The following is a 27718-nucleotide window of genomic DNA, read 5'->3' on the forward strand; positions in this document are numbered from 1 at the left end:
TACTGCAGCATACAACAACTTGCATAAACTTGTGACAGATGAGCAGCATAATTTGATTTTTTTCTTTATTCAACAGAAGAGTCCATGGAACCTGAGTGATAATTGACTGTAAATTGAGTTAAAACCTCATGTAGACAAGGTAGGAAATAATCTAAAACCAGTGCAATGTTACAAAAGATATGCAACTCCCTTAACATGACATAGGAAAGAATACATCCCCTCTTATAGTTCTTTTTTCTTTATCTATTCTGTCTTACTTAGATGAGAAATTCACCTGAATAAATACAAAATACAGTTTTCAAATGATGGGTGCAAAATTTATGGCAATGGCTTTATAGCTGTTGTTTTGGCTGTACATTTTCTCACAGGGCCAGATTGCTTTGGTTTGCAGTTCTTTTTCTTCTACAAATGAAGTAACATTTTGATTGTTGCATTTAATCAGATTATGTTTGATTTTCGTTGATGATCCTAAATGTTTAGGTGTCACAAAAACATATATATAAAAAATACATATTTTAAAAATACTTTTTAATTGTACAATTTATGAATAGTGGCGTAGAGGTGTAGAAAACTGATGCTAAGCCAGTTAACAGAAAGAAAAGCGACTGGGCTTATGAATGGCTGAGACTGCTATCCCACTACTGAAATATCTACCAAACTGCATGCATTTACATTTGAAGCCAATACTGCACTGATAATTTACAAGGCACACAATAATCTCCCCTTGGAATGAACCTTTTACTAAAAAAAAAATATGTGGACTAGACTTGATAAGGCCAATCTTAACTTCAAAGTAATTTTTAGTATTACTCATCTTTACTACATCTTTACTAAGACTGTAATGTCTTTTGGCCAATTCTGTTACACTGGTCGTTAAAGTTTGCAGGCAGGATAACCTTGGGCAATGATTCATCTCTTTGCTGGTGAACTTTCTGGTTATTTACATGTGTTTTGCAAATGTTAATTCTGACCCCAAATCAGTAGGATGACTTTTACAGTCCATAGACATAGCCACCAGATAAAGAGGTGAGAAAGGGACGACTTTTATGAATTGCCATAATACTGTTGGTAAGGTTTACAGCCGCTAAAAGAACAATATCTGTGGTTTGTGTTTGTGTCTGGGTTGATTTGCCTGTGCGTGTTTACGTACATGCGTATGTTCCCTCTCCTCCCGCTGAGCCCCCACGTTACTTTGATTGACAGCTGATACTCGCCTCTACACCAGCGCTCTAACCCGCCCCGCCGCTTCCAGAAATGGCAGCTTCTAGAGGGCTCTGATTGGCCGTCACTGGCGTAGCTCCGCGAGGTCAACGGACCCGAGGAGATTTGCGTTGCGGCTATTGGTTACTTCTGAAACCAGGTCCTTATGCCCACGTGGAGCGGCAGCTCTGATTGGTCAGGAGTCATCTTGTGGGCGGGGCTGTAGTTTCGGTTAGTCTGGGAGCGTGAAACCGCGTGAGAAAGTTGCCATTGAGGTAAAGCGCTGCTTTGACATAGGAGCATTCGCACCACTGTGGGGATTTTCGCTATCAAAACTAACAATATATTTCCTTCTTTTTTCGTAAAATCCAAACGGACTCCATTTTCCACGGAAACCCGTTGAGGAAATACATATTCCAGTTGTTTTGACTGTTTAACCGCCAAGTAGCGACCGCGGCGAGTCAAGTGGGAACTCTTCACAGCAATTAACTTGTGTGGATATGTTTCTGACGCTCTCGCTGAGAACCGACAGTTTGCGGCTCTGTGGCTTTGTTATCCTTTTGATTTGATTGAGTTGGTGGGCTCTTTGTACCTGGAATACTCCGACTAAACCTGAAGACAAACGCCGGAGTGCCTGAGGTGGATTCGAGGTTTCTCCTTTCTTTCTCACCTGGTTCGTACCCTTTTATCTAATGAGACGTTTGCCGTGCATACACGGTTGATTTGCGGCCGCTGGAGCGCACCGAGAGGCAAGGACCGAGAGACAGCGAGGAAACGGTCTGTAAATTAATTCAGATCAGCAAGCAGGGGGTCGGTCGGTGTCTCTGAGAAATAAACGATTGTTGGCCATCATAAACAAGGCGGATGGATTTGTTTCCTTGATCCGGAGCTTTATAAACATACCCCTGTTCTTTGATTCCTCCTTGGCGGGGTTTGAAGCGCTCCTTCCCCCGGAGAGAGAAGATGTTTCCCCAGGGGCGACACCCGGTAAGTTACTTCCCTCCAGCAATGCTTCACCTGGCAGTAAACGACTGTTTACGCCTCCTCTTGCACCTCATCGTTAGATTTTCTTGTGCGAATACCATCCCATATTTGTTCAGAGGAGCAGAGTGGATTGACGGCCAATATAACTTAAAAGTTGTGGGATGTTTTAAATGTGCGCCTGCTAACAGGGGCGCCAGCAGAAAGGTTTTTAAGGGATCATCAAATGGAAGGCCCCTTGGAGTAACACTGAGGTTGGCTGATAAACTTCCAATTTTATCATCATATTGTCTTTTTATATTTCAATTACGATAAAAGTGACAGTAATAAAAGGGCACCATTAAACAAGTCTGTTGAAGTCACTAAAAATTAAACATACTATCAAGCAGATTTACATACTAGATGCAATCAGTTGTATTTAAAGCATTAACACAAATCATTCAAGACTACAAAAATAGTTCAAGCACTTAAAGTAAATTTCCTCACTACATTATTTTGTGAGTTTATTTAAGTGCGTTGTAATGGTAAAACATAATAATTATGTAAGTTTCTGCTTAAATTCATTTTCAAGTAGCTTTGTACCTAATAACTACCTTGTATAAGCTAATTTGTGATACTGGATGGGTGGACGGTTAATTTTCCCAATGGGCCACGTGAGTGTCAATGATTCCAGTTGAGGATCACTGGATGAAAAATTGTTTCTATGAGTCAGTCATCATAACTGAATGTGGGGGGGAAAAACTGCAACACGTCAAGCTGAAAACAAGAGCTACACGATATATCGCATCGCCAACAGTATCAATTTGTGAAACCGTGCAATCGCGTGGCTTGGATGCTGTATATGTTAGGATATTTGATAGACATTGTTGGATAGACTTGATTATCTACACATGATGTTTTTAGTGGCTGAGATGCTAAATCTCACAAAGAGTTCTGGGAACATTGTGGAGAAGGTATAGAGTTTGGAGTCAATGCAGTTATATTGAAATTATAGATTTTCCTAATTATCTAGTGTCTTACTGAAACATGATATTCTAAAGAATTAAGTTTAGAAAAAAATTACTCATAAAAGAAAATCTAAGTTGTTGTATGTGTATGTTTATTCTCATAATCTTATTCAAGCAGACATCTCTATAACAGCAGTCTGTTCTCCACAATAAAAACCACTTGTGACTTTTTAAAATAAATACTTCACTGCAGGGCAATCAAGTTGTTCTTGCTGCACTTACTATATGACCTTTTAGAGCCCATGCCAGGTTGTGGGCATCTACTGCAGCGAGACTCTTAATAGGGTAAATGTCTTCTCAATGTATTGCTAAGAACACATTTGGCTTTAAAAATATTGTGTTTTGTTTTTTTTCCCTTTTCTAAAACATAAGCAAGGCATCTGGATCTGCTTGCAAAAGTAACACACATTCATGCAGTGTTTTCTATTGACAGCACCTGTCTGGAACATCTAGCCAGATGTGGGCTGCGGACCATTAAATATCTGGATCTGTGTTAGAAAATGCTTGTTTTAGTACCTAAACACTTAGTTTATGATGGTTAAAACACCATTTTTTTTTCTTTTTTAGCTAAACAGGTAATCCTGTTATTGTTTAAGGATGGTAACAGGAGTGAGTGACAAACATTTAAAAAGGGAGACTAAAGAAAACTCCAAAGAGAACGTATGAATATATAAATGATATGTTGCAAGTTATCAGACCTGGTCCTTTCTTCTCTTAAATTCCTGAATATAAATATTGTTCCTATAAGATTTTTAAGGCATTGCCCTTTGAGCAGTGATAGGCTATAATGATGTTGTTGATGATTCTGTTTGTTGTTGTGTTAGACACCGCATCAGGCTCCAGGCCAGCCCTTCAAGTTCACCATTCCAGAGTCACTGGACCGGATAAAGGAGGAGTTCCAGTTTCTCCAAGCACAGTATCACAGGTATGTTTTCTACAATAGCTATAAAGGTTATAATTATTATTATTAGTTGGATAATGCAGCTCAATTCAGGTTACTTATATTGTGCCAATTCACAACTACTGCTGCCTTCTGAAGGCATTTTACCATACAAGCAGGTTAATATCCATGCCAGTCTGACTTTATAGGCAGACTCAACTACATACAGAATGATCAGAGTTATAATCTAATACAGGCAAATCCAATTGCTCACATAATGCCAGATCCAGCAAACCGCATTGAGTCACTGAATTTGTAGGAACCCTTCATCCTGAGTATGCGTGTGGCGATGGTAGAAAGGAAAGACTAGTGTTGGTTGTAAAAAAAAAAAGTTCAGCAGAACCAGACATGGTGTCAGCAGATATTTGCTGTGACCAAATGGGTATTTTGAGGACAGAAAGCTGGTAGAAAAACCCCAGAGACAATCCAGGTAATTGCAGCAATTTTTTTCAAATAGTACATAAAAAGATTGTTCTAGGAGAAAGTGGAAAAGTGAAGAAGGGGATTAGTATGTTCCCACCATCTAATCCTACAGCAACAAAGCAGCAGTGATAGCTCTGGAAACCTTAAGGCAATCTGACTATAAGCTTTATCCAAAATGAAGGTTTTACACCAAGCCTCTAAAGCAGACAATCACAGAGTTCAGCTGTCTTTACAGAGAAATCCCTCCACATTGTCCTTTACTTTTTAACTATGAATCTCACCCTACCCACAGTCATTTCCCTCTTACCACAAAGAAAACAGCAATTCTGGTTTCAGCCTAACCCATAAACCTGGATTAGGTTCACATACATGGACATGAAAGCACACACATTTGCAGCAGGCATCAGTGTTGGTTCTTAGACTGCGGTAGGTCTAAGCCTTAGTGATGGGTGAGAGCCAAAGGGTGGCGTGTGGGCTCAGTTTCATAAATCACCCCTGATTTTTTTCCTTGTGTGTGTGTAGTAGTAGTTGTGCACTATAGGCCAGGACTGTTTGTGTGCAGTTATCTTCCCTTGTGGTGGTTGTGTGTGCACAGGCATTTGTTTGTGTTTTTGGTGTGGGTTGGCAGCGTACCACATTGTGTTTTTAACTTCACATCTTGATAAAGCAGAGTTGAGGCAAACCTCCCACATCCAACACTTTGATTTTCAACATTTGACAGCAGAAATACATGTTTGCTTTGGTGACTAAATGGAGGCTCAAGTAGAGATGGTTGCTTTTGACAAGATGTGTGAATGTACAACTCATGACTCACTCTTTTTTCCCCTACAGTCTTAAGCTGGAGTGTGAGAAGCTGGCCAGCGAAAAAACAGAGATGCAGAGACACTATGTCATGGTGAGATCCCAGCTTTCAATTTATTGGCCCTGCAATGTTCCACATGACAAACTGAAGCAGGGCTGCATAAGTGTCCTTGGGGTAGATCATGTTGTTCCCTACCCAGATGTAAAAGTGAACTTTAATCTTTTCAAAGAAAGGGAAATGACTAATGTGGATACTTTATTACCTAAATGAAGAAGGCTTGTATAAAAACCACAGCAACCTGAAGTACCTCTTGTTTTAATTATGTGCAAATGTTTGTCTTATCCTTACTGAGGCATGCCTGTAAATTGTTACTATATAACATCAGGTTAAAAATAATAAACATTGCAATGGTACCCAAAAACACAACGGTAAAATCAACTCTTAAGAAAATGTACATACATCTCAGTATAACAGCAAAAAGCCTTCATTTTAAATATGACTTCATTGTTTACCTGTTTATTTTTTGTCCATTAGGACATGACTGCTGTAGATCCTTATTTGACACAGGTGTTTCCACATGTGTGTTCAGTTAACCAATCTCCTGCATTTATTACTGTTTGTTAGTTGAAAAGTTTAGACTTCTGACTCATTTATTTCTAAAAGTATCTCATGATGAAAGGAATGCTTTTATCTCTGTACGTCTGACATTGTTTACCCATGTAGTCAATAATCTACAATAAACAAGTTTACAATTCTGCACTTCTGATTTTATACAGAAAACAAAATCCTCTTTATCTGTGTAAAAATCATCATTCAAAGTCACACCTCGATGAGCATTGCCAGGAATAACACAGGCTTTGGGTGCTGATTTAGGGACTGAACAACCAGGCAGCTCATATTTAAAATGACTAGTGCTTAGTTTAGGTCACACAGCATAGAAGATTTCAAACAAACAGATGGAACTGCCTGAGAGATTCTCTAAAACACAGCAGTCACCAAGCCCTTACGTTCGAGGGTAAATTTCAGTACTCTTTTTGCATAAACACGCTAAACTTTGTCCTTAAGGTTTTTGTTTACTTGTTACTCATATCCAAATAGAATATTTTGATGATGCATGGGAATGTTTAGCTTACTCATTTGAATGTTACTCAGCACAACATTTCAAACAAGTTATGTTTGGGGATGACTGCTGTCTCAGTTGAGCTCTAGCAGTTCTTCTAGTGTGCATACAGCCACCTTTCAGTCATTAAATCAAACTTTCTGGTTGTTTTATGGGAAACAACGTAAATAAAAAACAGACTTGATATGTTTAAGTGATAAGATGCTGTAGTGCTGAACATTCATCTGTAAAGTTGGGTTTACGCTTTAATGTTTTATTGTGACAGTTGATGCTAACCCTCTGACTCTCTGTTCTCCTCAGTACTATGAGATGTCATACGGCCTCAACATTGAAATGCATAAGCAGGTATGGCTGCCTATCTGTCTGCTCACTATATCTTCTTGTGTCTCTTCCCTACGTTCTCTCTTCCACTTCCTCGTGGCGGGGTTTTGATGTATTTAGTGTGTGCGCCTATTGATGTGTCCTTGTGTGTGTCTGCGTGCAAATGTGTTTGTGTGTTAATGGTTCGTGTTTATGTGTGCTACACTGTATCTCTGCCCATGTGTGGATGTGTGTTTATTTGTGATCGATGGGGCTCTGTCTCCATTTCCCCAGTTAGGGCCGGCCGGCTGAGCCCGGAGGCAGAATGAATGGCTCTGTAGATTGATTGGTGCTGTCTAGGGGAGCGGCCTGCTTTATTACATTAGATGGGCAGGGCTGGGGAGGGCAGAGGAATCGATCAATGGGAGGCCAACCGAGGAGATACAGTGTAGCTTGCTCCTCTATTTTTTAAATTTATTTATTTATTTTGATGAGCTGGGAGCTTAAAGTCAATTCAAACCTCGAATGCAATGCAGTAAAGAATGTTTAATATACACACTGGTACTTGCTGGAGGGGACTCTTGTCTCTAGACTTTGTATAATGAATTCAAATGAGAATAATTTAATGTGGTTTAGAAAATGTATTTAATCATGAACGCAGACATGTTTACAGAAGAGTTCACACAAACATCCGCACATTTCCAACTTCTAAGAAATATGGTTGACGAGGGAACGCGCTCACCTTTTACACACGCAAACCAACATTTCCCACAGGAGTGTTGCAGAGCTGAGAGCGTTTGCCAGTAATTACCACAGCTATCGACCAGTCAGACCAGAGGAAATTGGAGGTGGATTGGCTTGGCTACTTCACTGAAAAAAGGGAATTTTTTCCTTATTTTTCACGTTCTTTCTCTTTAATGTTTTTTCCCCTCACATTCTCCATCTCCTCTGTTGCCTTTCTTTTTATACTCCAATTTTCTTCCTTTTTCTCATCACTTCCTTACTCTCCAATAACTGGTATGGGATCTCTTTCTTCTTTCACCCGGACCCCCACCATCCATCGCCTTTCTTCACCCTGTCTCTATTCACTCTGTTCCTCTTTCATTTTATATCCACGTAAAGCTGGCGTTCACTCTTTGTGAGGGAGATGCATCTCCTCCTATTGTTCAAACACGTAAACACAAACGCAGACACCCCCACACGCACACTAAAACTCCAGGGGAGGTCATTAGCTTGGGGCTGCAGTTGTCAGAGCAACAGGCTTCTGTGGGCGGGTGGTACGGGGATACAGACTAACAACCCACCTCCTGCTGGGGATGTACAGGGGGATGGGGGTTGTGTGGTAGTAATGCTCCAATTATACGTGTAATGGAAAGTCTGTTCTTTTTGAACTCGTTCTGTGTGCATGTGGGAATCAAAACTTTTCTCTATCCTCAACTTAGTTTAACCCCCCTGTCTCAATTAGAAGGCTGCCATGTATTGTTAAAATTAAGCTTTCCAAAAAACACATTGTTGTAAAAAAGTATTACAGATGAATTTTGTTTTAGCTGTTTTGTCATACTTAAGAGTTTTCAAATCAAACAAATTTAATTTCCAACATGTCTTGAGTAAATCTAGTGTTGGAGCATTCAGTATTTTACATTAGATGTGGTTTTGCTGGTGGCATGCTTTAAGTCATGGTCCTGCTACTTTTAAATTTTAGACATAGTTCTCGTGTGACGTCACACTTGCGCATAATCTGTAACTGACAACCATCTTGGTAGGCAGTTGCTATGGAATTGTTATAACAACAATAACCAAGCTACAAACTTAGAACTAGCTCTCTCCTCATTCCTGTCTAACTTGTAAACAATAAGTTTGTTACAAATATTACTCTATTTTAAGTTTTGAGTACTCTACCCATCTCCGTGTAATACTAAAATATCAGTGACATTTACTGTAGTACCTGGTATTGAACTAGCAAAATTAGCTTAGCTAATGTAGCTTTTATCTGCATGTTAAGACGAACATGTAGCCTACTTGTATGTCACTACATGTGCTCACTCTGCCAGTCATCAGAATCTTGTTATTCACATGAAGAGTTTGTATGTCCTTTACACAGCCATTGAAACACTGACTGTGTGCGTCCATGGAGTTCAGGCTGCGAAGCTCCTCCATGGCTCAGATGCACGTATTCAATTCAATTCAAAAATCAAATCTTCAAAGAGCTGTTGTAGATGGTAGGATTAAAGACACTGTTGTTGTGTAGCAGTCTGATGAAGAGGATGTACAGGATTTTCTATATTCTTAATTTTTTGATGCCTTCTTTCCACCTTCTTTATCACCCTGTTTAGCCTTTTCCACTGGCTATGATTTTGCTTGCCCAAAAAAACTGAGCCTACAAACTGAGGGGAGAAGGTAGTTTTCTTGATTGCCTGTCCTTCAGATCCAGCAAAGCATCCTCACACTTTCACACTTCTACTACTAGGTTCAATTGTAGAAATGAGTGTCTACTTCTAAAATGTTATTTAGCCTTACAAGAGTTGCAACATGACTCAAACATTCAATATGTTAGTTTTTGAGGTCTTTTAGTCTGCCTCATGTTGTCAGACAGGTTCTAATTAAGAAATCTATTGTTTTCTGGCAGAAATCTGATAATGTCAATCTCTTATTGAATGAGTAGATAATTTGAAAACTATTTTGTGTATTTTCTATACTGCTTTTGGCTCAAATGACATTTTTTGTTGATATGAAACTTTAAAGTGTGACAAGAAGCAAAAGAAACAAAATCTACAGGGTGACATATACTTAGTGATCAATATCAGTAGACTTGCTATGTTCATTTTTTCATTATTTTTAAAAGATAAAGCCACAGATGTCTGTTGCAACTTTGATTAATCGTGATTTTGTTTAGTGGGTTAGATTAGCTGGGATAACCTGATAGTAGCTTTGCTCAAGCTATTCTACCTGCCTAATCACTTAACCTTTTCTACAAAGCTAATTATAGGCTTACGACAAGATTCTGTAAATGGATGAACACATGTAGTCTGCCTGAAATAGATCTGTATTTAAAGCTCGTTAAGCATTGTTGGCTGGCTTGACATTGAGTCTTTGTAGAATGAAGGTGAGACCGTTTAAATGACTATGGTGTGTTTTTGCCTTAGAAAGTCTTACAGTTTACTGTGAGAAAAGGGATACACAAAGTTACCAGTGATGAGTCTGGGCATGAGTATCGGTTTAGACTAGTTTTCATCTTTCTAGATGACAACATTTTCTGATTAAAACATTGCAGAAAGTTGACAGTTTGGACATAAATGATGTAACGCGGATCATTCTACAGATTATTCTTTTTAGTTGCAGGTGATTTACAGAGTTTCTTACTATAGTGTACCATTTGTTACACAACACAGAACAGGCAAAAGACAGCTTTCTACCTGCAGCATAACACATACTCTGCAGTAGGCAGATAAGGTGCAAAGTTGCATACTGTGTGTAACACAAATAGAATCACCTTTGATCTACTGTTGTTTCATCGCAGATAAACACACTATTGATTATATTTCAAATACATACGCTTACTGATCTCATGTCAAGAGCAGTTCCACACTGACTTCGGTTTGCGCTGTTTTGAAAATAAATGCTGTATTTGCTGGAGTATGTAACCCAATGATATGTCAGTTTACAGGATGAGTTAAATAGCTTCATCTTTAAAAAGAGTTTGTCAAAATTAGGACGTGTGTACTCAAGTATTTGAGATAAATTTGATTGCATCTGTATAAACTGTCCCAATCTCCATTATCCAGAATAAAAACAATGTAATGAAACAGCCGATTTCAGATCGTAAACCTCCCACTGATGAATAAATTCTACTGTCACATTATAAAAGTCAGCTTGGTGAGGTCACAAGACTTGTGTGCTTTCAGAGTTTAAAGTTGGGATTAAGGAACCAAACGCGTGTGGCTAACAAGTCGCAGCAGTCACCTGAGCAATATGTAAAACACGTGGATGGTTTGTTACTGTTCTGTGGTGTATTAATGACGTAAAATTTGGGCGGGGTTGACTTCAACTCCACATTCTATGTGAAAACCATTCAGTTGATTGGAAGGAGCAAACAACATGTAGCTTTTTAATTGAAGCAATGATCTTAAAAGGCTTCTGCTGCAGAATTCTTCTCAGTTCATTTTCTATTGCATAACTAAACTAGTTGCTAATTATTTAATTTTGGCATTAAAGTGTAGAGGAAGACGTATTGTCTGTTATCTCTGACTTTACTGTCACGACAGCCTGACTTCATGGGTATTTGAACTTATATTTGTTGATGAATTTTCCGTTCATTGTCTGAGTTTTCAGACTTCTCTTTTAATTCAACCTTCGCTTCAAGTTGTGCTCTAAACTCCAGCGTTAGATTATCCTCGTTGACATTGAGTGTTGTGTAACTGTGGTCATAGGGATGTTGAAGCTGAAACAATGTTATGTAGACCAAATAATGAGTTAACTCTGTTTGTTAGCTTAGTCTCAGTTTACTTTGACCTTATTTACATTTGTCTGGGTTGTATTATTATATATCTTGCCAGCTGTTATCTTTTCATACTTTTTGCATATAGTCATATAGGTTAAGGAGTTGCTTGTTTGGTTTGGGATTCATTGAGAATGCTCTGGTTCCTGCTTAAGCTCATTCTAGCACATAATTGGCTGAACTGTGGCAGGGTTTGTAGTTTGGTGAGTTGCCAAGTATGTGTGTGTTGGAGCTTTCCAATTAGAGCAAGTATATTTAAGCTTAAAGGGAAATTGCTTCCTCATTTTCAAAGGAATCCACTCTTTAAACCAGTAAATACTTGTGGTTCAAGGGGTGACAAATATCTCAGCAACTTTTATTGAAATAATCCATGTCTTAATTACAGTTGACGCTGACGTATAGTGGTTAGTGTAAGTTTTTTGATGTCTCTGCAACATTTCCATGAAGTTTTGGATTTAAATTAATTTCAAAGTTTATTTTCAGGAGCTCAACTGATGAGATCACTTTTCCCACATGTTTGCTGTGAAATACAAAATACAACAGTGATTGTAGCTTGAGGAAATGTGAACAAGTTCAAAGCATATGAACAGTTGTGGGCGATATATTTCCATGCGCCATGTTCTTCAGCTTCTATTTATGTTGGGTGGGACGTTTTCTCTGTTGAGCCATTACAGCTGATATTTGATGGCTCCTCCGATTCTCTCCTCACGCTGGACGTTGTAGTATCTGTTTGATTGGATGATGTATAAAATGGGACACTTTATCTGATTTGGAGCTACTGAGGGGGCTATCTGGTTTCAGCCAGTTGTAGCCACCTCCGGGGGGTTTCGGGCCAGGCGGATGTGTTGGCATGGATACAGGGGGAAGGAAAACTAAGTTAAGAGGTGATTTGATTATGTTGAAGTGCTGATGGGAAAGAAGGACAAGAACACAGAGGATAGAGACTGAGCTAAAAGACATGGAGAATAAATAAGTGAAACTTGACATCCCCAGTTGTAATTAGAAGAAAATGTTATTGTTCTGATCTGAACAATAAGAACTCTGAGCAATCAGAACCAATATCTGACATGAATATGAGTGCAGATAAAAGTTGTGTTTGTGTTGCTTCATACTCAGATGAGGCTTTCTGTCTGTGCATGGATTTGTTCTTAAAATTCATGAGTCTGTATGTGTGTGTTGCACTTGTATTGGTTTATTGGTGTAACTGAACAGCTGTCATTTCTAAATGGATGCAATTATGTTATTAACAATCGAGTCTCTTTTTATCTCCATGTGCCTCCTCTGTCATCAGACTGAGATTGCCAAGAGACTAAACACCATCTGTGCGCAAGTCATTCCCTTCCTGTCACAGGAGGTAAGTATGTGTGTGACTTTCCTCAACAGACTGTGTTTTGTTTGATGTTTATACACTTTTTTTTATTTTAGTTATACAAGCTGCCTCTCAGACGTAAGCATTGTTCTGTCTGTCTGCGTGTGTTACAGCATCAGCAGCAGGTGGTTCAAGCTGTGGAGCGGGCCAAACAGGTGACCATGGCAGAGCTTAACGCAGTCATCGGGGTACGTGGACTGCCAGGTCTTCCACCTACAGTGTGTATTCCTCTAATTTCTCTTCACTTACACAAATCCCATGTTTTTATGTTCTTAAAAATGCATTTTATTTTGAAGATGTGGTAAAAGCATAAGCCTACGTATAAGAAAGATCCTTGGAGAGAAAAGGGGTCTTTTTTTTGTTTCCTGTATGTGGCTTCAATAGTCTGTGGCTTGTGTTGTGTGTAGTGTGGTTGTAACAGGTCTGTATACACACCTTTCAACTTCATTTGATTAAAAATTCCTTTAAATAGCCATTATACAAATGCAGTTCTGATTTAAATGTAACTGCACTCTTAGATTAGATGTATTATTTACCTGAAGTAAACCACTTGAAGTTGGAGCTGCACCAGTCAATCTACCAGAGATTGAAGAAGAGGCCAACCTAATAACACACAATTTGCTTATCACGTAACACATTGATAAATTTTGATGAAGTTTTTTTAACAAAACTGAAATAAGAAATTAGGCACAACTTTGTAGATGCAAAAAAATGAGTATTTCAGAAATTTCTTCATTTTCTGTTGGATTAAGAACAATTACCTACATTTAATTACTTGTAGAACATTGCTCATTTTTTGTTTTTGCCTTTAGACTTAAAAAATTGAGTTGATCAAAATTAGACTTTGCTGGCCAAACCTTTAAAGAAAATTCAAACGTTTGGTGTTGGCAGAAAAAGCCTGATGGATGAATCCTTGATGTCGATTTGTCACATAAATTTCCATTCTTTGTTTGTCAGCAGTTAACACCTGTGTGTGTATTTCATAAGCTCTTTTATAACTACGGTAGCTATATTTGCAGGTCACTGATAGTTCATTTGCTGGTAGGTGTTTACAGGAATGAAATGGGAAACTTGGATAGTATTCAAAAGAAAAATGAAAGATTTAAATATTAGAGTCAATATCACAAGCTGTATTATTAAGTGTCTTTGTTGCAGAAATGCAGAAATCACAGCAGGGACAAACAGCAGTGTTGTGTTACAGTGCTTTCAAAATGTTTCTACCTTGTATGTCACTCTGATACCATTTCATTTATTCATATTGGGTTCCCAAAGGGCGGCCACACAAACTATTATAAGATGGTGGACACTTGGTGCTAATTCACAGCATGTTATCCAAACACAATCACATTATTTCAGGAGTCACTCATTAAACCTCTGCCAATAATACATTTGACCTAATCAATGAACTTTCATTGTTCTTTATACCAACACCTGATTTAGATCTTAATGATCAGAGAGCTCATGGAGAACAGTGGCAGCGTTGCTATAATAGAAAAGAAACAATTGTGAGGAAAGTATTGTTGTTGCAATATTCAACAATATTCTAGCAATGCCATGTTTGTTGTATTATAGTGCATTCCTGTAGAGTTGTTCAAAAACATAGTTTTTTAATATGCTCTATACTGTACAAAGGAGCTGCAATTATATTTTCTGCCATTTTGATTGTTAGTCAATTTGAGTAGAAGAGACCTTCTGTATTATATTGCACAGTTGCCAAGTCATGTACCATAAAACTTCATTACTTTTCTAAACTTCAATCTATGTGATCAGCAATTTGTAGAAGTATGGAAAAAGGTTTGGGTTGCACCCAGACTCTGTATCAGCAGATACACTCTCTTAAATCATTGAATGACGCTGAAGGTACTCGCTAGACACCAGTAGTGGAATATTTCTTTTTTTTTTTTGTAATAAATTAGATGTATTTAATTAAATGTATTTAATATTTTGTAGACGGAGAAGTATAAAGGACATTGATGAGATGATTGATGGAGAACGCTCAGCTCCAGTATGAAACAAAGTTTCTGCCCACTTGGAGAATGAGATGATCTTCAAGTAGGAATTTAAAAAAAATCTGAACCTTTGTAGCCACAGGGCTGGAGGGGGAGGATTAGAAGTCTGAGTTTAGGGAATTGTGGGAAAAAAGGGGGGTGTATGTAGCTTTTGTTTTTGCAAAGAGTGGGCAGGGGGGATCAGAGGGTTTGATCCCACTGGGTTTGGTTAAATGTGGGGAGGGCTTGTTAGCTGGCGTGGACTGATGGGGGGCTTCTGTTTTTTATGTGATGGGGTGAGAGGTGGATTTGGCAGTTGCTTTTTGAGTCTTAATTGCAGGATTTTAGTGTTTGTAAAGGAGGTGAAGGCGGGGGGGGGGTCACAACGTTGTCTTTACACCCAACCCCCCCCTCCAACCTTCTCGTCTCCCACGCCGGTCTGTCATTCACCCTGTTTGTGAGTTAAATAAGTGTAATGAAGCATGCTGCCCCTGCCTCCACTCACACACACACACACACACCCCAAATATATTTGTACACACCCACTCACACTAACATCCCATGACAAACTGGGCTCCCCTTGCCTGCACCAATACTTCCCCTCCATTTACTCCCATCAGGGGTGCTTCTTGTGTATCTGTGTGTGAATGTTTGCGAATCTTCTTGTGTGTGTGAAGTGTAGCAGAGCATACATTTCTGTTATCCTCAGAAAACAACAGGCAGCAGTAGGATGGTTGAGTGAAGGTGTTTGTGCCTGCCTTGTTTATTTAGTGTTATACGTGTCTGCATGATCATGTGTGACATGTTTTTCTCCGTTTTTTTTTTTTGTTTGTTTGTTTTTTGTTTTTGTTTTTTGGAGGGGAGGGGGGCGAATGCAAGCCAGCTCTGGAAATTGAGCGTCAGGCAAGCCATGTGGCCAAGAAAACGTTTAGTAGTTTTACTTTCACTCATTGTGGGTTAGTGGCGGACAGCGAAGGACGGATGGAGAGGAAGAGAGAAGGTGGAAGCTCAGAGGGTGGGGTGGGTTAGTCAATTAGGTGAGATAAAAGTCGGTTTGACCTTCAGCACTCCTCCCACCCCTGCTGAGTCGCCTCCTGTGCCCCCTCGTCTCTCCTCCCCCATCTTCCTCCTCCCCTCCTAGCGGCGAATCAGTGAGCTCGGATTCCCGCGGCTGCTGTCTGAGGAGGCAATAATGATGTTTGGGAACACAAAGACATTTCACGCTCAGACGAGCGCCTGATTTGGTGTGAAAGAGAGCAGGGCTGCCAGCCAAACTTGCCCTCCCTTTCCGTTTTTGACCCTCTTGTCTCCTTCTCTACTCTCCTGTCCTCCCCTCTCCTCTCAGCCGCCTCACTCCCTCACCAGATCTGACAGTGCAAGCAGCAGCTGGGACTCTCCTTCCTTTCCTCCTTCGTCATTCCTCCTTTTCCTCCCGGCCTCACTCCCCCTCCTTTCCTCATCCACATCCTTAGGCTTTGGGCTGTGATCCCAGCTGTCAGTATTGTTCAGTGTTTGACCTCAGAAAGAGGAGTGAGGGGGTGTTGGTGTGTGTGATGGTGTGTGTGTGAGGCAGTATATAGGGGGTGATGATGTGTTCACCCTCTTGAAGAAAGCAGCAGCTTGTTGAGCTGATGTAAACCCCAGACACCAAGGATCCCATTCCATCTGTTGAAGACTTTAATTGGGCCACAGTGTTGATTGATAAGGTTACAAAGTACTATTGATTTTTTTTTTTTTGCATGTGTACACATTAGAGGTCTATGTTTTATTTATTGAGGCGTTTGAGTTGTAGGTGTCAATGGTTTTCACATTTTTGGCAGCTGATGAGTTGTATTTCAGGCAACAACTAGAGAGCTTTTTTTGCTCATTTAATTGTCAGCATTATGTCATTGGTGTGGTTTAGATTTTAGCGTTTTAAACACAATTATTTTTCTGCTCGTTCATGAGTTGGTAAGTTAGTAGTTTCTTCCTAAATTGGATTTGGCCTTTCAATGCCAAATGCAGAAATATGACAATCAAGGCTAACTGGAATCTTTTTGCCTAAATATTAGGATTTTATTTGTCCATGTACGTCCCTGTAAAATTTAAACTTCTTCACCAATATATCAGTCTACGGTTTGTTTAATTACTAATCTTTTTACTGCTAAAAAGATTAGCAACAGGCCTACTGTTGGATGTTTAAAATCTGTTGTAATATGTAAATTCATAGTTTTCTTCTCTCTTTAAAAAGTTCATCTTTTTGGAACTTGCTGCAAGAAACCTTCAAATTGAATGAATTCATTTCGTTTAGCGCTTTTAGATCTAAACTAAAAGTTCTGGAGGCCGATCCTATGACATGTACCTGTTTTTTTTTATATATATAATTTAACATCTTTTAACTGTGTTTTTGTGTTGTATTTGTTACTGCCAGCTGGCCAGGACTCCACTGAAAAAGGGGTTTTTAATCTCAGTGGATTTTTATCCTGGTAAAATAAAGTTTAAATAAAAAATTAGCTTCAATTGGTATCTGGAAAAGTATGGATTACTTAATTAATTGCAGAATTCCCCCACCTTCGAAACCTAATCTCCAGCTTTGTCTTGCAGCTGAGCAGTGCCCTGTCTCATCTCCCAGCTAATCATCTGTTCATTTTCTCTCTTGTGCTTGGCTTTACCTTCAGCAGCAACATCTATCCCATAACCATGGCGGCGCTCCAGTTCCCCTCACCCCTCATCCCGCCGGCCTGCATCCTTCTCAGCTAGGTGGTTCAGCAAGTCTCCTGGCGCTGTCAGGAGCACTTGGTTCTATTCCTCCCCATCTGGCAGGAAAGGAAGGAAGTGAGAAGAAGCCTCACCTTGGTGGGCCGGATTCTCACGCTGCAGGACCTGATCACCTCAGGGGTAAGAAGACTTTTCTACCACCGAAAAGCCAGATGATATGAGATCAGTTGAGAAGTTGGTTATGTTTCCACTAAAAATGTTTGAATCAGCTAATCACGACCAACAAGGTTTATTAAAATTTAAATTTAAATTGCTATCTAGAAAGATGCACTCAATGTATTCTCTTTTGTTTTCCGCTTCGGTGAACACCCGACCCTGGGACCTCAACCACGTGCTTGCTTTTTCCAATGGCAACAGAGCGAGAACCTGGCACAGTAAGTTCTTCTGGTTTCTGCTCCAGCGCTTTCTGTTCCAGCAGCATGCTTTCTGCTTTTCTTTGTCTTTAAGGGAGAGTTTGGTTTGGGGGAATTGAAGATGTTGTATGAGAAAGATTGGCGTTTCTCAGCTGGGTTGATTCAGTAAACGTCACTTTACGTCAGCCAGAAACAAGTTTAAACAGTCAGCTCTAAGTAAATAGATTTTACACTACATGGGGAAGTTTGTCTTGGAGGTGATTTCAAGTGGGACGATACATTCTGATTACATCACTTCACAAAATGCAATATAAGTGTATAATTTTCAAGATATTGACAAGGTTATCTATGAATTGAGGACAAGACTGGGATTAAGTTTTGAAGTAAAGTATTTTACAAAACTTTCAATAAGTATGGCAAAAAAAAAGTACAAAAAAATCTGTGTATTTTCAAGTTTTTATCTATCTGTCCATCTTTCTGTTCATCTGTCCATCTATCCTTTATCCGTCTGTCCAGTATTAAGTTTTTTTTTGTTTTTGTTTTTTTTTACCTCTGTTTCACCTTACAGATTCCACTATGAATAAATGTACCTTGTTTGTTTCACACTGAAGTGACTTTCATCCTGCACTAGTCTGTTTTTATTTTTGTTTTTGAATGTGTTTGGGGATCTGCTTTGGTAGAGGTTTGGCCTGCTTGTTTAGTTTTTCCCCAGAACTGCAGTGAACTGTTAGATTTCCTTTTCTATTCCAAATGAGCTTTTTAGCACGCTCACACACACAAAAGTAGGCGCACGCACGTACAACACACACACTTTTCTCTCCTAGTCTGCATTGTTGTGCCTATTTAACACCTCAGTGAGCAGATTACCCCCTTCCCTTCCCCTCCTCTTGCATCCCCTGATCCTGCGCTTAAAGACCCTCATTGTGTTTAATATCAGCACCGCTGAGAGGGGAGGGCTTGGGAAAGGGTGGGAGTGAGGGAGCAGCAGTCATATGACACTAAGCTTGTGTGTGAGTGAGAGACACCATGCTAAAAGCAAACGGGGGGAAAAGACCATGGCGGAGTGGGAATCGCTTGCGTTTTGCGGGTCAGTGCATCTGGGCTCGGCTCACTAAAACCTTTCAATAAAAGGGAGGAGGAGAAGAGGGAGGGGCAGCTGGAGGAGGAGGAGGACTTTGGCAGTATGCAACCCCCTCTCACTCTCTTCCTCATCAACCTTTCTTTTCCTCCACACCCTCCCATCTTTTCTCTTCTAATCTCATCTCCCCCTTTTCCCATTTTTTTTTCACCACCCCCGCCCCTCCCGATCCTCCTTCATTTACCCTTTCCCCCCTCAAAGTGCTGCTCGCTCCCTCGCTGGATGCGTGCATGCGCTTGTGTTTGTTGGATGCACATTTCATTGACAGACTGAGACTATAATGGACTCAACATGAAGCTTTAATCCATTAACAATAGGATCCGTTGGTCAGGAGGCCAGGGGGGGAGACTGCTCTGTCTTTGTGTGTGTGTTTGGTCTTGGGACTCTAGAATATTATGCAACTAACACACACTGACAGCCTGTTACACTCTTGATTCTACACACGGGCTTTCACAGTCAATTACACAGTGCGCGCACGCACACACACACACGCACATGCTGCAGCCAGTGCAGCTTGTCAGAGCCAGGAGAAGGAGTACTGATAGATTTCGAGAGCCACTTAATGTAATCATCAGCTTCAGAAGCATGTGTTTGTATTTGGCTCTGACTGGCTTTGGTCAAGTGAAAAAAGAGGTTGCTGTTAAAGTGTTAGCGCTGCTTAATTCATGATTTTGCCAAACGTTAATCTATTCCTGAGCAAGAGTCAGTTTTTCTAACCTGCTCTACACACAGCTGGGAAGCACTTGTAATTAGCGACTGAGTTTAGCAGGTTCATGCAGAATGCACACACAGCAAAGCAAAACCTAAACTGTTCAGTTTATGTTTGTCTTCCACTTTCTTCTATCTTTCTCTCCAATCTCTTTTTCTATTATTTTCTGCTCTTCCTGTCCTCTACCTACAGAGCAACTCTTTGCTTCCAGAAAGTTTGAGAAACTCGGATAAGCGCCGCAACGGTCCTGACTTTCCTAATGACACCAAGAAACGCAAAGTGGAGGATAAGGATTCCAGCCATTATGTGAGAAGTTCTTCTGATTTTCTGTCTCTTTTTGTCTAAAGTAAGGCTTTGATGATTGATTATATGATGAACTCCATTAGGATAGCGATGGAGAGAAAAGTGATGACAACTTGGTCGTGGATGTGTCCAATGAGGTCAGTGTGTTTTTATTTTTTGTTGGGTAAAACTATTTATACTCCTTGACTTTTTTCACATTTTGTCATATTACAACTTGAAACTTTACTGTATTTTATTGAGATTTTATGTGATGGAGCAATACAAGGTTGCCCATTTTCCAATGAAGCTTTACCAAATTTCCTGATTCCAGTGCAAGAATAGCATACACACAGCATGGTGGAGCCACCTCCGTGTTTTACCATGCAGATTGTGTATTCAGGTTAATGTGTGCTGTGAGATTTCTGTCACACATAGTGTTTTAATTTTGCTCCCCTTTGACCAAAGCATCTTCTTCCACATGTTTGCTGCTTCATTGACACGACTTGTAACAAAGTTCAAACTGGGCGTCTTCTTGCTTTCATTCAATAATGACTTTCATCTTGCCACTCTTTTATTAAGTGGTGTGATGTCTTTTTCAAAATAAAATCCATTTGTTCTGAGGAGAAATTACACACTTTGTAATGCTTGTGGTATCTTGGAGGGTTACGTTATTCACAAGATTAATATTGACTCTGCTCAGTTTTCTGATAAACAGGAAAATCTCTACATCACTGCTGTGGAGCAGCTTTATTCTCATGTACTTCACTGTTTGTTTTTCCATCAGGATGCAGCTTCTCCTCGCGGCACACCGCTTCCGTCCCCCAGAGAAAATGGCTTGGATAAGGCACGTCTTCTCAAAAAAGATCCTTGTAGTCCAGCCTCGACCGCTTCATCGGCCAGCTCCTCTTCTCTCAAGTCCAAAGAGATGGCAATGGTACAGTTGTCTATCTGCGTTGCAGAAAAACACAGTAAATAACTGAATATATTGTCTTTATATTCTTTGATTTGTTTCCTTTTGACAGCGAGATAAGGCTGGGACCCCTGGTTTAAAGTCTAGCACTCCGACACCCAGAGGCGACTCTACACCTGGTCCGAGCTCCACTCCTGGGGTCAGACCAAGCCTATCGAAACCACCATCGATGGAGATACCCCATCCACCAAGTAGGTCATGCACAAACATGTTTTAATCAAAGTTGAATCAATTCAAATGTCCTTATTCTGAGTGAAGAGAATGAAAACATGCAAGACTTTACCCTTCTCAAATGGATCAAAGGGATTTCTTTAATTTCTCTAAAACATCCTGCTGAATTTAATAGAAGTTTTCTTGCTCAGTCATTTATTTTTATGGCACACATGTACTCTCTTAGCTAAATTTGTTTCTGGAAGTTTACGTTTTTTCTCCTGATTTCTCTTTGCATCCTGGACAAAAACTGAGTTTTCATCAAGGATTTTTTCAAACAAGAGGGCAGACCTCACTCTTTTTGTTGCATTTCTCCAGCTGCAGGTCTGCGGACTCCTCTGGCGGTACCAGGCCCATATCCCGGTGCCTTTGGGATGCTCCCCCACGCAGCAGGAATGAATGGAGAGTTAGCGGGTGCAGCTAGTGCTGCTGCTTATGCTGCAGGCCTGCACAACATGTCACCTCAGATGAGTGTGGCTGCTGCAGCCGCCGTAGCGGCGTACGGTCGTTCACCGATGGTGAGTAGAAAATTAAGCAATTTATGGAACATGCTAACAAAATAATTTTTTTTTTCTTCATCAATATTAAAAATAAGAAGACAAACCATACTAAATTAAACTTACAACGTAAGTATAACTTAAAAATTTTAATTAAAACAGCATTTTTTAAATTCATTTGTATAGTTTTAATCTCCAAGTGTGGGACTGGAAAAATTTAGAAACTTACCTTGAAAATGCTAAAAATGTGCACGAGTGGAATTAGAATGAAATATTCTCAAATGCAAAGAAAAACACAATATTAGTTAATTTTATATCTCCCCAGTGTGGGTATTAGTAGGGTGTAGATTAATAGGGACTTGAGTACTAATACTTCATTGGGTTCTGTAGTGGTTGCTTATTTTCTTCTTTGATTTTCTGTAAAATCACAACTGGGCCTAAAGCTGCAGTTGGGTCTAAGCTCCTTTTTTAATTTACTATCTTAATATTTGTTATGAGTTGCAACTTTGAGGAAGTATTCTTGATGTTTTGGTACCCAGAAGGTTTATGACTCCAACATCTGTGTAGCTCAGTTGATGTTGGTTTGCCTAGTGTAGGTTTTGACAGTAGATCAAACATTTGCACTTTCAGATATAAAGATCAAATTCACTTGTCACGCCTTAATCAAACATGGATGCCATCAATTTCTGTATTTAGGGAGTTCGCTTTGTTGTTTTACTTTCTGTGTTGTATTTGTAGTTTTACTTGAACAAATTTACTTTGAAGTTGAGCGTTATTCCAACAAGTAGAGGAAGAAATACTATTGGCTTCTCTGACTGCCTGAGCATTTTATTTTCCAAGCTGTGTGAAAGGTTGACAAATGCTGAGCATCATTCCACTGGTCTTTGTGAGCAATCAGCTCATCACTTCTGGGTGTATTTGCTCAGTGTTCATTACACAGTTTAAATAGGTTTAGGAGACACAGCTGTGTCTGGGCAACACTTGACTCAGAGTTGTGTACTTAGCAGCTACATGAGTTTGTGTGTGTTGGATCAATGCGGGGAGGAAAGCAGTAAAATCATGTTTGTCTTGTGATCATGAGGGTTTGTGTTCTCTGTAGGTTAATATTGAGAATCTGCTTGTGTGTGTAATATTGTCTTTTTGGTGTCTGCCCGTGGGACATATATGTGAACTGTCCTTCTAAAATGTGTCTCGTCTTTTCAAGGTTGGGTTTGATCCTCACCCTCACATGCGAGTTCCTGGAATGCCCCCGAGTCTTACAGGGATTCCTGGCGGAAAGCCGTAAGTATGATTTTGCTGCCTCGGATGCAAAGGGGGGGAGTATAATTCTTAAAAAGCCATGTTTTGTCATTGTATAGTATATTCCTTTCATGTTGTCTGCTATGGTTTGCTCTCATAATTTTCTGCAATTAATTTTCTCTCCTCCTTTGTGCATTCAGTGCATACTCCTTTCACGTTGCAGCAGACGGACAGATGCAGCCAGTTCCTTTTCCCCCAGATGCTTTGGTGGGACCTGGAATCCCTCGTCACGCCCGCCAGATCAACACGCTGAACCACGGAGAGGTGGTGTGCGCCGTCACCATCAGTAACCCCACCCGCCATGTTTACACAGGGGGAAAGGGATGCGTCAAGGTCTGGGACATCAGTCACCCTGGAAATAAAAGCCCCGTCTCACAACTCGATTGCTTGGTGAGTAAAGTTTGAAGTTGTCTTGATTTTATTTTTTCTTTTTGTTTGTTTTTTTTTTTTTATATGATGGTTGGAAGAAAGCGACACATTGTGTCATTTGGGTGAAAAAGCAATTGTGGGGTTCCTCAAGAATCCATTATTGGGCCACTTTAATTCAACATTTATCTTTAATTATAGAGTACTACAATGTGACTCACTAAATGTATGCTTACAAAACAACCTTATTCCTGTGTGTCACCACAGCCCACAAGAATCAGTGAGTCCACATATCAATGGATTGATGGGACAGAAAGATTCCCTTCTGCTAACCACAGTCAGAAAAATGGGTCATTCTAGACAAATTCTTAAATCACTGCACTGGCTTCCTGTTTGACATGAAAGACTTTGAAGTTTTCTTGTTGGTCTGAAAGGAATTTAAGAAAAAAACATTTCTAAGTTACTTCTCAGTAATTTACCATGTACCCCCCCCCTCAGGTTTTCAGAGAACAAGTAGAGGCGTTTAAGTACTACGCTCTTCAGCTCTGGAATAAAATCCCTGAAAAATTGGGATGTTTTTCAGGGACATCCCAGTTGTTATTAGTCCTAACATTATTAGGACTAATAATGTTTGTTTTACTGCAGCTTGGGTTCTAAGAGTCTCACTCATAAACTACTCTCCTAATTATTGAGAAATTAAAGCTTGAGATTGAAGACGACAGCATGACTCTTCCAGAGCAAAGCGGCAGCTTTTCCTTAGCTATTCATTTGCTATAAAATTGCCTTTAAAATGTTTTTTATTTCTGTGTGAGATTTTAGGTGTTCAACATGTATTTCCTTTTATCCTACATCATCAGAACCGAGACAACTACATCCGCTCCTGCCGTCTCCTCCCTGACGGTCGAACACTCATTGTGGGCGGTGAGGCGAGCACGCTGTCCATCTGGGATTTGGCCACGCCCACCCCCAGGATTAAAGCAGAGCTGACATCATCAGCACCTGCATGCTACGCTCTGGCCATCAGCCCCGACTCCAAAGTGTGCTTCTCCTGCTGCAGTGACGGCAACATTGCAGTCTGGGATTTACACAACCAGACACTTGTTAGGTAAGAGACGAGATGCGTTGATTCCGCAACTAGAACTGACGATGTGGCAAGTTTTCTGTCATAACTTTAAACACCTCCGAAATCAGCGATTCTTTTTGAATTCCCTCTGGAGTGACGTTGCGTCTTGGTTCTTTGTTTAACCATGACCTTGTATGTGTATTCTGCAGGCAGTTTCAGGGTCACACAGATGGAGCCAGCTGCATCGACATCTCCAACGATGGCACCAAGCTGTGGACAGGAGGTCTGGATAATACTGTTCGCTCCTGGGATCTCAGGGAGGGACGGCAACTGCAGCAACATGACTTTACTTCTCAGGTGAACACTCAGATCAGAAAATCAACTATAATACAATTTCTAAAATTAATAAAAGTTGCGTAGCATATAACATATCAAGTAATGGTTAATAAAGCCCAAGTGAAACAACGCTACATTTTCCCACCTAGTTATAAACTCAAAGCTAATGCCGTTTCTGCCTTTTCTGTCCAGATCTTCTCTCTTGGCTACTGTCCGACGGGAGAATGGCTCGCTGTTGGAATGGAGAGTAGCAACGTGGAGGTCCTTCATGTCACCAAGCCTGACAAATACCAGCTTCACCTACATGAGAGCTGTGTTCTGTCCCTGCAGTTTGCTTACTGTGGTAGGAAACTCTGTCACACATTCAGGAATGTTTATTTATCTTTGGTTCCCATTTTGCTGGTTGTTGACAATGTGATTGTTTTTCTGTTTCACACAGGAAAATGGTTTGTGAGTACAGGGAAGGACAACCTGCTGAATGCATGGAGAACACCCTATGGAGCCAGTATTTTCCAGGTTGGTTGAAGGAGTTAAAACATTATCTGATAAAATATGTAAAACTGTAACCTTCAACTTAGCATCCAACTTTGACATCCCGTTACTCTTTCTCTACTTTGAACATGACTCCATTTCAATATTTCCATGTCAGGGTACTAAAATATCAGCATATTGTTCACGTTTTACCAGCTGCTTCAGTGTGCTTTGACTTTATGTGTCAGAATGCTGATCCTTCTGAATATTTGTCAGTTTATGTGCATTTCCACAATGAGGTCCAGAACTGTGACTTTTATGCGAATCCTAACTACTGCAGATGTAACACATTTCCCATCTCTTATGATTAGAGTGGAAAACCTTTTAGTTTCCTTCCCAACATTCAAACTCTGTGATTAGTTCAGTTTTAGTGATCTATGGAGGAGCATCACCATCCACAAAAGTTCAAAATGCAAAAATAAATCAGTGAAATGAGTCCAATACCGCATTCATCCAAGTAAATTTTATTATAATATGTATAAAATGTTCTAACATTGTTACTTTCTCTGCCTCCACTGATGCTGAAAGTGGAAGTCCACTTTTCATTTAATGTTTTCAACAAGGCCAGCAGATTCATTGCTGTATTACTGAATATAAGCTATTTAAAGCATTGTAATATACAATATGAGAAACTGGTTTATATGTCACTTACTAACAAAAATATAGATTACAAAGTGCATTGAACATGCAACCACAACAAACCCATTAGTTCAGACTACATACCAAAAATGCAACCTTCCTACTCCAGTTGTTTGCCATCAGTGTTGCAGTTTTATAAAGGATGTTGTGATAATTACTCTATTACATTGGAGAGGGAGCACCAGACATGATTCATAAAGTCTTTTGGTTTCACTAGAAGCTTTTGTTTCTTACTTCTTCCTTTTCCCTGCTTGTTTCTTTTTTTCTCAGTCTAAAGAATCCTCCTCGGTGCTAAGCTGCGACATATCTGTGGACGACAAGTACATCGTTACCGGATCAGGAGACAAGAAGGCCACTGTTTACGAAGTCATCTACTGAAAATATAACAAAACCCACAAACCTTTACAGAATTCTGATAATGTTCACCTCCACTCATGAAAAGGGGCGTGCACATTTTTCTTTTCCATCTACTGAAAAGACACAGATATTTGATCTGCAGATATTTATTGTGCCTGTGAACATGCCTCCGTAACCACTGGGAACCTTTGTGGAGCGGTATGTTGCTGGTTGAGGACGAGGAACCGTAAAGCTGTTGGCAGTTTCTGCTTTCTGAGATGGACCAGCTGCTGGTCGGTGACCAATGGGGAACTCTGTCAGACCGGCCCCCAGTCTGCTGATGAACACTAAACTCACTGTAACAACCAGAGGGAGATGCGGAAAAGAGAAATGAGCAGGACAGGCGGAAGAAAACCAACAGGTGGACGTTTTACAGTGTGTACAATATAAGCTGTTCTGTGTTTTACTTCAGAGATCAGTCTGTTGAACTTCCAGCATTGACATTGATGACTTTTGACCCCGGCTGGCGTTCCTGACACCTACCATCTAAGATGTCTTAACAGTAACTCATTTTTTTACTAACTGCACTGTAGCAGTAGCGGTCCACCCATGCACTGTACTTTTTATCGATAAAATGACTCAAATGGATGTTTTGATTTATTTAACACAACGATACCACAAACGAGCCGCAATGACATAATTCACACAAGTTTCAGACATGGAAAAATGTAAAAGGTGTCCATTGTCTGAAGAATTTTCAGTGTTACAAAGGGACCTAATGGGGTTTATAAATGGGGGGGATATTGCTTCTCTAATCCTGTTTTGAAAGAACAATTGGTGAAAATCTAAAGTAAGAGTTTAAGGGATTTGATTTAATCCTCAAATTCCATTAATGCCCTTTTCATAATTTGCCCTTTTAGCATCTAATTTCTACCTTACATTTTCTCTCTTAACTCACTGTTTTCTCCAGGGTATTTACTAAAGTTTAAAGCTGTTTATCAGTGAAAAGAGCAGTCTTACTGTGATTTACTTTTTATTTCCTAGAACTTACTCTATTTGAGCTTAAGAGTCCACAGACTTGTTCCGTTAAACGTTCATTCCCATCAAGCCTCTGCAAAACACTCAATGTCTTATTGTTTGAATAGTTTACGCTTTGTAAACTGGAACCAACTATGATTATTCTGTCAGCTGGGTTAATCTTCCTGAGTTAGCTGGTATTTTTGGTTTTAAGAAAAGACCATAAATAGTAAACAAATGATGCAATGTCTGTCAGATAGTGTCACTTGTTCTAACATGTTGAGATAAAATACTACCGTGGTGGTGGGGGGGGGTCTCTCTTTGCGAAGCATATATTAACAGTAGAAGATTAAATTATTGAAGTCATACTTCAGGTTAAGGAGGAATTTGTCATTTTTACAAAACTCATTACCTTGTCTCTTTTTTTTGGTCTGTAAAAATGTATATATCTTTTTTTTCTTTCCTACCAGACATGCTGTAGAAATGACAAATTGTTTTTGTACATGTTTTACATTTAATCAGGAATAATTCTAAATGGTTTTAAAGTAGCGAAATGATCGATTCGTCTCAATAAATGTGAGTTTTTTTAA

The 27718-nt window shown here is 39.8% G+C and overlaps 1 protein-coding gene across 4 annotated transcripts; it reads left to right on the top strand.

The window, feature by feature from the left end:
• The first annotated feature begins 1460 nt into the window (after positions 1–1460).
• On the top strand, positions 1461–27718 carry LOC116729995 (transducin-like enhancer protein 1). Of its 4 annotated transcripts, none has more exons than XM_032578926.1 (20): positions 1461–2187; positions 4013–4113; positions 5383–5446; positions 6774–6818; positions 12560–12622; positions 12751–12855; positions 17283–17502; positions 17740–17756; positions 19775–19888; positions 19969–20022; positions 20649–20798; positions 20887–21025; positions 21363–21562; positions 22746–22822; positions 22981–23230; positions 24064–24311; positions 24479–24626; positions 24798–24948; positions 25045–25121; positions 26046–27718. In XM_032578926.1, the coding sequence occupies exons 1-20, from the start codon at positions 2164–2166 to the stop codon at positions 26151–26153; spliced, it is 2355 nt and encodes a 784-aa protein (XP_032434817.1). In that variant the 5' UTR covers positions 1461–2163; the 3' UTR covers positions 26154–27718. The 4 variants fall into 4 exon arrangements, with proteins under 4 accessions (XP_032434817.1, XP_032434818.1, XP_032434819.1 ...); XM_032578927.1 differs by having other exon boundaries at positions 17286–17502; XM_032578928.1 differs by having other exon boundaries at positions 12751–12825.

This window comes from Xiphophorus hellerii, chromosome 12 (assembly GCF_003331165.1).
Source record: "Xiphophorus hellerii strain 12219 chromosome 12, Xiphophorus_hellerii-4.1, whole genome shotgun sequence".
Lineage (NCBI taxonomy): Eukaryota > Metazoa > Chordata > Actinopteri > Cyprinodontiformes > Poeciliidae > Xiphophorus > Xiphophorus hellerii.

Bases quoted from the DNA above. Each gene is read 5' to 3' on its own strand.
- LOC116729995 (XM_032578926.1), top strand. From the start codon at position 2,164: ATGTTTCCCCAGGGGCGACACCCG. The intron at 2,188-4,012 runs GTAAGTTACTTC...TTGTTGTGTTAG, and splicing joins TTCCCCAGGGGCGACACCCG to ACACCGCATCAGGCTCCAGG. The intron at 24,627-24,797 runs GTGAACACTCAG...TTTTCTGTCCAG, and splicing joins AACATGACTTTACTTCTCAG to ATCTTCTCTCTTGGCTACTG.